Source organism: Phascolarctos cinereus, unplaced genomic scaffold (assembly GCF_003287225.1).
Source record: "Phascolarctos cinereus isolate Bilbo 61053 unplaced genomic scaffold, phaCin_HiC Scaffold_7;HRSCAF=346, whole genome shotgun sequence".
In the NCBI taxonomy this organism is placed as follows: domain Eukaryota; kingdom Metazoa; phylum Chordata; class Mammalia; order Diprotodontia; family Phascolarctidae; genus Phascolarctos; species Phascolarctos cinereus.
Genome location: NW_027556180.1, coordinates 92,268,578 through 92,281,337, shown reverse-complemented (window position 1 = coordinate 92,281,337; position 12,760 = coordinate 92,268,578). Strand labels below are relative to the sequence as shown.

The 12,760-nt window shown below is 36.7% G+C and overlaps 1 protein-coding gene across 2 annotated transcripts in view; it reads right to left on the bottom strand.

Moving 5' to 3' along the window:
• The window catches only part of VWA8 (von Willebrand factor A domain containing 8), a 391,323-nt gene that overhangs the window by 113,910 nt on the left and 264,653 nt on the right, over positions 1-12,760 (bottom strand). For both annotated transcript variants that reach the window (XM_020977001.2, XM_020977000.2), the window contains exons 35-36: positions 7,176-7,371; positions 1,874-1,955 (exon numbers count right to left, since the gene is read on the bottom strand). In XM_020977001.2, the coding sequence (XP_020832660.1) occupies positions 1,874-1,955; positions 7,176-7,371 (278 nt within the window). The remainder of the gene's footprint in view (positions 1-1,873; positions 1,956-7,175; positions 7,372-12,760) is intronic.

The window sequence follows — 12,760 nt, the reverse complement described above, 5'->3', positions numbered from 1 at the left end:
AATATTTAGGCATTTCTGACAATATGACTGAAATTCATTCACTTGAACTTAAACATGTATTGTTGGTCCATGCAATATTTAATGACGAGATGCAAGGTTGTACCAAGAATGCACTGGTCCTCCCTTATGCATCAGTCTGGCTATTACATACCTTTGCTAAGGGGAAACCAAACCAAACCAAACCTAAGAACCTTCACAGGCTGGCTAGGGTTGTCTACTATATGAAGATGTACCCTTCATTTAAGGTACCCCGCTCCCTTTCCCTCTAATCTGTTTCTCCTTTACCTTTTCAGTCTTCTTACATACTGTTCTCTTCCGCATATACTACACTCCCAGCACACTAAGCTACTTTATACCCCCTAACTAAGCCTTTACGGTTTTTCTGCCAATATTTTTGCAGTTTTTAAAAAAATATCTAGAATATCTTTCGTCCTCTTTTTCTGTTGAATTCCTATACATTTTTCCAAGTTCAACTGGATGACATCTCCTCCAAGAAGCATGTCCTGATTTCCCCTTTTAATGATCTTCTCCTTCATAGCAGATTTGTTTTGGAACTCACCAATTCACTTACTGTGTCACACCATGCTTAATGGCAGTGTGGGAGAGCATGGTATGATAGAGTGTTGGGTTTAGAGACAAAAACCTGGGTTTGCCTCTTGGTTCCACTAATCTTTATCCATGAAAGGTTGGGCATTTAACCTCTCTGATCTTCAGTTTTCTTATCTGCAAAATGAGGGGGTTGGGCTAGAGGATCTCAAACTCTACCAGTTCTAAGTATATGATCTGCTTCAAGATACCCTATGATCTATGTTTGTATCTAGTTCCCCAACCAGCTTATAAGCTTCATGAAACAGGGAATACAGCTTTTCTAAACTCTATCTCCTCTAGGTTCTATCACAATCCTCTATGTACAATAGCTACATCATAAGTATTTATTTATGAATGGAATAATGAAAGAAGAAACATAAATGATTAAAACATTCTAAGATGCTGGAAGTGGCTTAAACATAATGTGCTCTTCCAGATGTTCCAGTGGCACATATGGCACATGATACACATAAAAAAGGAAAAGAAAAACAAGGAAATATTGCTAGTGATGTTACAGGGCAAGACTGAGAATGAGAGGATTTAAAAACACTTTAATTAGAAAAGAATGTAGGAAAAGAATATTTTTTCTAGGTTCTTAGTGGATGCAGAATATATTTACATGAGAAATAATTTAACAGTATTTTACTGTTACACAAGGAATTCTCCAGAAAACAAAAAATTAACCCCTATTTCATAGATTCAATAGTTACCAAAAGTGAATTAATTAAATAATTTGAAATGAATAGGACTGTTCCTATATCTGAGTAATGCTTAAATATTCCTGGAACCTAACTAAAATGTCCTGAGAAATGAAACTGGCTTCCTCATTTTGTCTGCTTGCCTTAAAAAGGAAAAGAAAAAAAAATACTCACCACCTGTTTAAATCCCAAGTGAATATTGCTATGAACAATATTAAAATTAATGCCTTTTTTCTGCACCAATGTTATGACCACAGTGACTTCTGAAGTATAACACATAAAGCTGGCAGAAAAATACTGCGTTTTCTATATTAGAAGTACCACTTCAAATACTGATGAATCAAATAAAAATAGGATGAAGGTTTAGAGTGGAAATTTAGATTTACAGTGGTATGAGAATTGATAAATTTTATAAACTGAAAGAAAACATTAGTGTGGTATGAAAAATACCAAGAGAATATAAAACAATTCTCACTGAGAAATGACTTATTACTTAGGTATAGGAAAGAGAAAAAAATTTAACATGAATTTGTTTTCCTTTTTGGACCTCATATATCAAAATAATAACTCTGGCAAAAGTTGATTACCCAGGAATAGGGACGTATCGGAGTTTTTTCGATTGAAGATCTGTTACTTCTATATATCCAGATGTTTGTGGAGGAGTAACATCTGTAAATAAATAACAGTTGTATGAGCTGATTATCATATTATTGCACAACACTGAAGTGGAAAAAGATCAAACCTTGCAGCCCCACATCCAGTAGAAGGAGGTCAAATGTGACCTACAGTGGAACTCTAAAGTCCCTTTCATGAGGCATTATAGCCAAGTCTGCTCCAAAGGGTAGACCTCTCACAGTTATTTTGCCTTAGGGAAATAAAAAGTTTGTCAAACACAAACACATTAGATCATGACTATTTCTTGTCAGAAACTGTCTTTCAAGTCTTCCAAAAATTAGAATTTTTAACTTTATTTGAAAATATTCTTGTATCCAAATTCTGTCTGCTTTTGTAGTTATGGACCTTAGTAAAGTTCCTGAAAGGCAGGCATACAAAACTATTTTCCCCTTTGGAAGGATGGGAGCAAAGCCATGGCTTTTAACCTACATATTGTCTTCTATTTCTTTTTGCTGTGTCTGAAGTTGTGAGTAGTCACTGAAGTTAAGGACAGTGTGTGTGTGTGTGTGTGTGTGTGTGTGTGTGTGTGTGTGTGTGTGTGTGTGTGTGTTTGAGTGTACACTGGGCGGGGGGGGAGGGAGGAGAGGGAGACAGAACTTTCCAGAATATGCACTACTCACTTATGCCTCTGACACACCAGCAGGTGGGTCCTGCTCCTCCCAAACTCCCAGTCCTTTGTACATCTTCTTTATGCCATTAACTAGCCTGGAGCCTCTGACTTTTCTCTTTGAGATTCTGATTTTCAGCAATTGTACATACAATGAATTTCAAAGTCTTACCCTGTTAAATTTTGTTTCAGTTTTTCATTAACTTTCTAAAATTGCCTCCTTCCTTAAAACTACCATGAACAGTAATAAAAGCCTAAAATAAAATTTGGGGGGATGGGAAAGGCAGATAAAAAATTTTCCAGAGCTTTCAATAAATCCATAAGCATTTATTAAGCATCTACTCTGGGCCAAACACTGAAGACAGAAAAGCAAAAATGAAGCAGTCCTCACCCTCAAAAATGTATTGGGGGAGATAACATGTATACAAAAGAAATACAAGGGATTTCTTGGGGGACAGATGCCCTAGCATATTGGGAGACCAGGAAACTCTTCATGTAGTAAGATATACTTGAACTATTTTGAAAGGAACAAAGGACTGTAAGGCAGTGTTGTACAGTGGAAAGGACACAGACATGTAAAGCACACGGAATTTTGAATCAGTCGAATCAAATCAACAAACACTTATTAAGTGCCTACTACACAACAAGCGTTATTCTAAGGGCTGGAGATACAAATATAGTAAAAAATAGTCTCTGTTCTAAAGGAGCTCACAGACTAATGGAGGAAACAACTATACAAAAACAAGCAACAAACAGAATAAACTGCAGATCATCTCAGAGGGAAGGCACTAAGACTGGAGGCCTGGGAAAGGCTTCTTCTAGAAGGGGGGACTTTAGCTTAGACTTTAAGGAAGCCAAGAAGAAGAGATGAGGAAGGAGAAAGTCCCAGGCATAGGGAACAGCCAGTAAAAATATATGGAGAGGAGGGAGATGAAGTATGAGAAACAGCAAGGCCAATGTCACTGGATGCAGAGTGTATGTTGGGGAGTGAGTTATAAGAAAACTGGGAAATTTACGGTTATAAAGGGCTTTAAAGGCCAAACAGGATTTTCTATTTGATCCTGGAGGCAACTTACTCTGTGTGGGTATGGGGGTGTGGTGTGTGTGTGTGTGTGTGTGTGTGTGTGTGTGTGTGTGTGTGTGTGTGTGTGTGTGTTCCTTCTCCCACCCTCCCCACACACCATGAGGACATGTGCCAGAGAAAAACTTAATGATACAAACCTAAGGAGGAGGACTAGCCTGGGTCACCACTCCCTTGGTTTCTAATTCACGAGCTATATTGGAAAGAATATTTATTGCCTGAGACTAGGCCAGTCTGGCCTGAACTACAAAGTACTGTAAAACATATCACTTTTGAGACTTGTGCTTGCTATGTTTTGGCCCAAATAGCCTCAATTATTTATACATGGGTGTGGTCTGATGATTAAACAGGACTAGCTACTATTGAGGGTGAGAAGACTTAAGATTATCTAGCTAACCACCTTCCCCACATTTTGTGCTTGTCACTCAGAGCACATTTAATTTTTTTTCTAACTAGTAATAGGAAGCTGAGTGGCCATCATGAGTACTTCTATACTATTGCTAGGTATAAAGCTATGGTAATTTTCTTTTATTCTTTTTTTTTTTGGCTAAGCAATGGGGTTAAGTGACTTGCCTCGAGTCATACAGCTAATAAGTTAAGTGTCAAGTGCCTGAGGCCAGATTTGAACTCAGGTCCTCCTGACTCCAGGGCTGGTGCTCTATCCACTTCGAGCTATTTTTTTAATGGTCATTTTTACCAGTAACTTTCTTCTGTTTTAAAATACAAATTAGGGGGCAGCTAGGTGGCACAGTGGATAGAGTACTGGCCCTGGATTCAGGAGGACCTGAGTTCAAATCCAGCCTCAGACACATAACACTTATTAGCTGTGTGACCCTGGGCAAGTCACTTAACCCCACTGCCTAACCAAAAAAAACCCCAAAAAACAAATTAGTTTCATGGCATAGAGAAGAAGGAAAGAGGCAGTTTTGACTGTGCCCTCTATCTCAAGAAGGAAGAAGCACTTAATTTCTAAGGTTAAAAAACATTCTCACACATTAGGACTAGTTACCTCAAAGCCCTTTAACAAAATGTTTTGAAGGTTATTTTTGGTAAGCATTTGACAAATGACCAAAATGAATGTTAACTGGTTTGAAAACAAGTCAGATGACATGAATATTTAGGAAATGAGTTATCTGAAAGGAGAAACTTCATGACTGATCTCAGACAGAATATAAGGTGGGGCTAAAGAAGAGAAGGATGGTGGACAGATTTCTTTCCCAAATCAGCCAAGTTCTTGTCAGTCAGTTCTGAATGTTTCAATACACAGCTGAGTCTGGGTATTAAGGACAGAGACTCAAGAATATAAATTCACAGGGCATTTTGACTGCATTTTGCATCCAGGTGGCATTTAAAGAAAGTTATAAACAAAAGGAATCAATTCACTCAAAATCAAAAGCAGTTTGCGCTGTGCTGTTGGCCACCAGATGCAGAAAACTGTCTATCAAGAGCAAAATTGCTCATTTTGGGACAGCACATTTTGGGAAGGATAACAAGATGGAGAGTGTGTATGTGGAGGGGCGCAACTAGGATGCTGAAGAGCCTCAAGGTCATGCTATATGTGGGTCAGCTGGAGGGACTGAGGACGTTCAGCCTGCAGAAGGAAGACTTCCAAGGGACATAAGAGCTGCCTACAAGTGTTTAAAGAATTATCATGTGTCAGAGGAAACAGACTTGTCCTGCTTATTCCCAGAAGGTAGAGTTGGGAGAAATAAGTAGATGCTGCAAAGCAAAGGTAGGCTTGATGTTAGGAAAATCTTCCTGGTAATCAGAGATCTGCCATGAGGAAAAGGTTTGCCTCAGGACAGAAAGTCATGGGTAGGCCTTTAAAAGCAAAGGCTAAAGAATCCCTGTTTAGGCACACTGAAGAGGAGGTCCTTCCTGAGGTATTGGTTAGCCTAAACGGCCTCTGAGTTCTCTCAGAAATTCTGTGGCTCTGAGGTGGGCCCTTCCTCCAAGAATACAGTCCACAGCCCATCCGTGCCTTCTCCTCCTTTGTGATTTTCAGTCCAAATTCTCTCACAGACTATCCAAAGGGTCCATATAATTCACTGGAAGCCTTCCTCTCTGCCTCCACATTTCACGGGAGCCAGTACAGCGTTATGGGCTACTTAATCTGTTTTACTTTATTCTCCCATTTCCTTTTCAAATCATACCTTTTCTGGTGATACCCATTTTTCCACCTGCATGTCTATCATGGTTGGAAATATTACAACATACTTAAGCCGACCACACACCTCTCCACCGCACTTCAGTCACCTGCAACTTGGTTAAAATATTTTGTTGCTGCAAGGTTAACAACTATAGGGCATTTATGGGAGAAGGCTGACATTATAAAGACTTGGGGTGTGTGTGTGTGTGTGTGTGTGTGTGCGCGCGCGCGTGCACGTGTGTCCATGTGAGATGTAGCAGTTTGGGATTTGGAGGTATCATTAAGATAATCATGGAATTCTGAATAAGGAGGTGGGGATTGTTCTAATGCAGCTTGGTCAGACTACACCTGGTATACTGTGTTTACTTCTGGGCACTACATTTTAAGAAGTACACTGACAAGGTAGATTGGGTCCCAAATCTAGTAACTAGGAGGGTGAAGGGCATTAAAAATCATGTCACATTAGAAAATTAGTTAATGAAACTGATGATGTTTAGCCTAGAGACTTAGGGGTCACATGATTGGATTTTGTGCCTAACACTCTAAACAGTACCTCAAAAAGGACCTCCTCTTCACTGTGCCTAAGGGTTTTCACGTGGAAGTAGAATTATAATTTAGACTAACTGATAGAGGTTATGAGGAATTAGATTTCTACTCCAAAACTTCCAACAATTAGAGATGTCCAGAAAGGGAATGAATTGCCTCCTATGAGTTCCCATTATTAAAGGTCTTTAAGTAACACCTGTCAAGATATTATTGAAGAGTTTCAACCTAATTTAGTTAAAGATTGTTCTGGGTAATCTGTGAGGTTCTTAGATAGCAGAGCAGGAGAAATCCTTAGAGATTATCTAGACTTTATCTCTTGCCTCTGGGCATTTTTACTGGCTGTCCTCCATGCCTGCAATGCCACTCCTCCTCATCTCTGCCTCCTGGCTTCCCCGGCTTTCTTCAAGTCCCAGCTAAAATCCTACTACCACAGGAAGTCTTTTTCCAACTCGAGTGATTTGAGTGACTTCCTTCTCTTGATTATTTCCAGTTCACGGTATATATAGCTTGTTTGACCATTCAGGAAGGTCTGGGTTCAAATCCCACCTCTGACACTTACTGGCTATGTGATCCTGGGCCCTTAACTTCTCAGTGCTCTAGACAATGCTGTAACACTATAAAATACAGAGACAGTGCCAAGCTGCTTTGGTGGAGGGAATTTCCTCACCTGAGATTTTCGTACATCAATGAAATCCCATGGACAATTCCTATCCTGGTTGTTTTTTAGCATGAAAGACTCATAGGATCAAATACTTCTCCTTCCCCCTTCCCCCAACAAAACAAAATAACTTTACCTATTTTTGGTATGTTAAGAATCTGGCATTTTCTTACCTTTAGGAAAAATTTCTTTTAAAGGTACATCTCCAGGGGGTAAGATTCTGACCACTTGATTAGTATCTAATAGTATCACACAATTGGTCTGTTTTGGCTTTCCAGATTTACTTTTTCCTTTATTCAAATTAGAAGCAAATGCAGTCTGTTTGCCCAAAGATGACTGTCTCTTCCAGGAATAAACTTCACTGGGTGACTGAAAAAGAGAACCAATTAGTGTGTCATAACTTACTTAGCATTTACTTAAATATCAGTTCTAAACTCTCATTTCCCAAGTAGAATAAAATAATACATGTATATGTTCATAGTTTTTATGAGTCTGAACACCAGCAAACATAAATATTTTTATTTAAGAAGAATAGGAAAAGAGGATTGTACCTGAAACTGCAAATGTTTATCATATACAGGTTGAATTTTTAGGGAAAAAATATAACAAATTCATCAGTTTCAAAACTGCCCTCCTTGTGTCTTCCTTTGAATAACATTCTGCTTTCTTTTGTATATTTTAAAAAATGCTTCAATGACACTCCCCCCCTTTTTTGCGGGAGCATCACTATCACTCTATCCTTTCTATACCTGAACAATGAAAAAACCCCCTCACTTGTAATACATTAATATAAACAATCAAATCTAGTCAAATACACACATTTCTTGGGCTCCTGCTACTGAATTCGACCTCCTTTGGTGCTCAAAGAGCTGGCAAGTTTCAGTCTCATCTGATCCTCTTGATTCTGAATGCTGCTGTCTTCAGGGCTCTTTGGACAATCTCAGGTCAGATTGTCATGGCCTTTTGCCAGGTATTCTCATCAGAGTGCAGCCAGACCCTCCAAGTACTCAAGGCTTACTGTCTCTAGTACAGACAACTTCAGGCTTCAAGGCCCTTTGAGGTAATTCAGATCAGACTCAGACAGCAATGGGTTCCTGAATCTGATGAGGCTTCTCCATGTGCTCACTCAGGGCTTCCTTTCTCTTGGTTAAGAAGTTCCACAGGCTTCAGGCATTCCTGGACCACGTCCAGTATAAGCTCTGGTTGGCTTTAGGCTGGTCTACTTGCTTTAGGCTGGCACTTGCTTCTCTGGTGGATAGGAAGTTTGCTATCTTTTTTGTGCAGTCATGAGCTGGAAGAAAGCACTTACTGTAATTTCTCTTTGATTATTTATTTTGGCTAGTGCTATTTTTAGATCCTTTTGGAGTACATATGGGAGAACTGGGTTTTTCCATGACCTTTCACACCACCATCTTAACCACAAACCTCAAATATAGATATTTTTATTTTAATTCCTTCCATAGCAACTGGAAAGATCAAACTGCCTCTGCTATAAGCATAGTTTTCTGAGAAAAAAATTAACAGAGAAATCTACAGACTTTAGCTCATTTTTCAGTAAAACAGTGTGGGAAATCATCCTCTAAAGGCCTAGAAACTAGCTCAGTTGTATGAGGAAAATTATATGCCAATGATAGATTTAACAAAGGATAGATATAAGCTACTTGTGAGAAGACATTTTTTTCTCAGCACTTAGCATAGTGCTTAGTACAGAGTGTTTAATGAATACTTGTTAGATGACAGCTCAAACCATATGTGTTTGAGAAAAAGAAGGGGAAATTATATTTACTTGGCAGGTGAGTATCCTAAGTAATTAACATAGAACTTAAAGTAATGGTTCCCAGACCTCTGTGGCCACAAATATCTCCCGGCCTATACCATAAGGTCTTCAAATGTTAGAGTTCCTTTTCTAAAAACCTGTTTAGACACAGAAACTATCAGCCTGAGCTAACAGCTATCAAGTTCTAGGACCTTGTGCTCATTCTGACAATTCCTTTCATATAGTGGGGCAAAGCTTAGGACTTGTTTTTAACACATTCTAACTCACAGAAACTTGGAGGAGGGGCTCACAACTCTAAAATTTTGATATCATTATTTCAAAGGGAAATGTCTCTAGGGTCATTCCTTCTAATTACCCTAATGAGAAAGGTCATATAAGTTACAAATATCATCTTCCCATGTAGGAATGTAAACAGTTTAACCTTACTGAGTCCCTTATGATTTCCCTTTCCTGTTCGCCTTTTTATGCTTCTCTAGAGTCTTATATTTGAAAGTCAAATTTTCTATTCAGCTCTGGTCTTTTCATCAAGAATGCTTAAAAGTCCTCTATCTCATTGAATATCTATTTTTTCTCCTGAAGGATTATACTCAGTTTTGCAGGGTAGGTGATTCTTAGTTGTAATCCTCGCTCCTTTGCCCCCCAGAATACCTTATTCCAAGCCCTTTGATCCTTTAATGTAGAAGCTGTAAAATCCTGGTTATCCTGACTGTGGCTCCACCATATCTGAACTGTTTCTTTCTGGCTGCTTGCAGTAATTTCTCCTTGACCTGGGAACTCTGGAATTTGGCTATAATATTCCTGGCATTTTTCATTTTGGGATCTCTTTCAGAAGGGATCAGCAGATTGTTTCAATTTTACCCTTTGGTTCTAGAGTATCAGGGCAGTTTTCCTTGATAATTTCTTGAAAGATCATGTCTAGGCTCTTTTTTTGATCATGGCTTTCAGGTAGTTCAATAATTTTAAAATTATCTCTCCTGGATCTATTTTCCAAGTTAGTTGCTTTTCCAATGAGATATTTCACACTGTCTTCTGTTTTTTCATTCTTTTGTTTTTGTTTTATTGTTTCTTGATTTTTCATAAAGTCATTAGTTTCCATTTGCTCCATTCTAATTTTTAAGGAATTATTTTCTTCAGTGAGCTTTTGGACCTCTTTTACCATTTGGTCAAGTCTGTTTTTTTAAGGTTTTATATTCTTCAGTTTTCTTCTGTGTCTCCTTTTAGACTCACTCATACACATTTGTTAGTACCATAGGTAAGGTTTTAAAGGATAGGGACACTGCTTCAAACTTGATGAAATATATAATATTCAGGAAGAATTCCATTCTAACAAACAGTATCCCATTCTATAAAATAAGAGAATTTTCATGTGATGGCCTATACACTTGATAACTTGGTAAAGTGAATTATGCTGAATTACTGTAGAATATGTTCATGAATTATTTATTTAAGAAGCAACTGATTTAACAAACATATTTTTTTGATATGGCATTTCTATGTAGCACCCAAATATAAATTTTTATACAATGTTAACTATCATTGATAATATTAGATATTTTCGGTTGATACAAATGTGCAACAGGATATGTATTTTTTTGAAATTATTTTAAAAAATAAAAGAAATCAAACAGTGTTCCTTGTCAATGCAATTAACTGCAAATTGAAAGGATCAATCTATTCACAGTGGAGACAAACTGAAGTATTATGGATACTTCCCGTCATAAAGCAATTTACTATGCTAGAGAGGTCATTTTTGGAAGATCTGAAAGCTATGTGGAATATGTTAGTTTACAATTTTAACCAGCCCTCAAACTAAGAGAGGTAATATCTTTTACTGAAAATAGCTCTATATCCATAAATTCTTTTCTACTAAGTCAATTAAACAATTTTGGAAATATGTAAACTTTCATTAAGAATATCTTATATTCAACTAAAATACAGTGGAGGGATAAATAAAGATATAATTATATTTACTTTCTCAGCAACATTATTTTACAACAATTTTCTTTTGTATAATTGCTAATTTATTAACAAATGCAATGTACATTAGACCTTGCATAAATACATTTTAAAATGAATAGCACATAACATAATATTACATCTTCAGATCATAAAAATAAGATTACATTTTAAAGAAATTTGGAAATGCTACAATAATTTTGATATTCATTTATGCTCATCAAAAGGGGACTTTTTTTACTTAAGTTTATTTTGCTTTTAACAGAAGTTAAAAGTGATTTTTCTATCACATGACAAAGATTCCAAAATCAGTCAAATAATGATTTAAAACCAATAATCAAATCTGAATGTTTTAAAATGAGTCTATCATTTCCCAACATTCTATACTATGTCAGAGTGTTATCTAAACTTATGGTTATCTTTATACAGAGTAAAGAAGTTAATATGATACATTATTGCTTCATTAAGAAAAAAAGATTTGAAAGAAAATCAAGTGAAATGAAGAAAGACAGAGGAGTTGTCAGTTATAGTAAGATTAGTTTTATATGTTCAAATGATATTTTCTAAAATTTCATAAAAAGAAACTCTAAGGCAGAGATTCTTAACTTTTTTTTTTGTCATGGCCTTCTTTGGACCCTAAGAATAAATTTTTTAAAGAATCATAACTGAAAAGAGTGTTAAATTTAAGTTAGAAGTTATTATTGAAAATAAGGATATATTTTTTCCCATCTAATGATGGGAAATTTATTCATGAAATTTATGGATCCCAGGTTGAGAACTCCTGCTCTAGGACATCTTAGGGACATATTTATATATTAACTCCTTTAGGTCTGTAGAAGAAGGTTAAGTTTCTCTATCCCCATCTTTAGAAAGACAACAGTAGCCTTGCTACTGATATCAATAAGCTTTTTAGAAAAAAACACAGGTAATTATTCCCTTTATACAGTCAAGGCCACAGTAGATAGTGTATTACAAGAATATGTTCCAGTCTCTGTTATGTGATATCATAGCAGCTGTCTTTTATTTGATAATTCATGCAGCTGAGAAAAGCATATGACCAAACCTCAAACCTAATCTTATTATTTAGGTTTTGTATTTCAGATTATTAGATTAGATCTTATACAATGAAGTAAACTGACTCATTTAGGCAATTGCATTAACAATTCAAGGCATTTCAGACAACCACATTATGAACAAGACTCACATCTTCCTCTGCAAATGATACTCTCATCCTACCCAAATGGCATGAAGGAAATCTGAACAGAAAATGAACTCTTTAGTCAAAAGAATTTGAAGATAATTCTGAGGCCAGATAATACTTACACTGGCTATGCTGCTGATAGGGCTACCAGCTTTCTACCCTTTTGACTTTAAAACCACATTCTTCTTCAAGGGGAAATTGCCCATCCAGGAAGGAAATGAATTCTAATCAATATGTTACTTTTCTTATAATCTCGAGTTGTCAAAGACAGAGGGAACCACACCTAAACACACCAAAAGTGGCTTGAGAGTTCTATAGTTGGGGTTGCTCATTCCACGGTAAAAAAAAAAAATCAAGCAAATTCAATCACAAAATATACCAGAGGGACACATTATTTTTCTATGTGCAGTTCATTCTGCTTTTCTGCAGATAAGTTTTTTCTTTTTAAAAATTTACTATTTACTTATTTTTAACATTCTTTTTCAAAAAGTTTTGAGTTCTAGATTCTTCCCACTCCCTCAGGCACCCCACTGAGAAGGTAAGCAATCTGATGTCAGTTATACATGAAATCACGCAAAACATATTTTCATAGTAGCTATATTGCAAAAAAAGAAAAATAAATAAAGTGAGAAAATTAAACTTCAATTTGCATTCAGAGTTCATAAGTTTTCTCTCTCTGGAAGTGGACAGCATTTTTTTCCATCATGAGCCCTTTAGAATTGTCTTCGATCATTGCATTGATCAGAGTAGCCAGGCCTTTCACAGTTGATCATCATTACAACATTGCTGTTACTGTGCACAATGCTCTCCCAGTTCTCATTTCC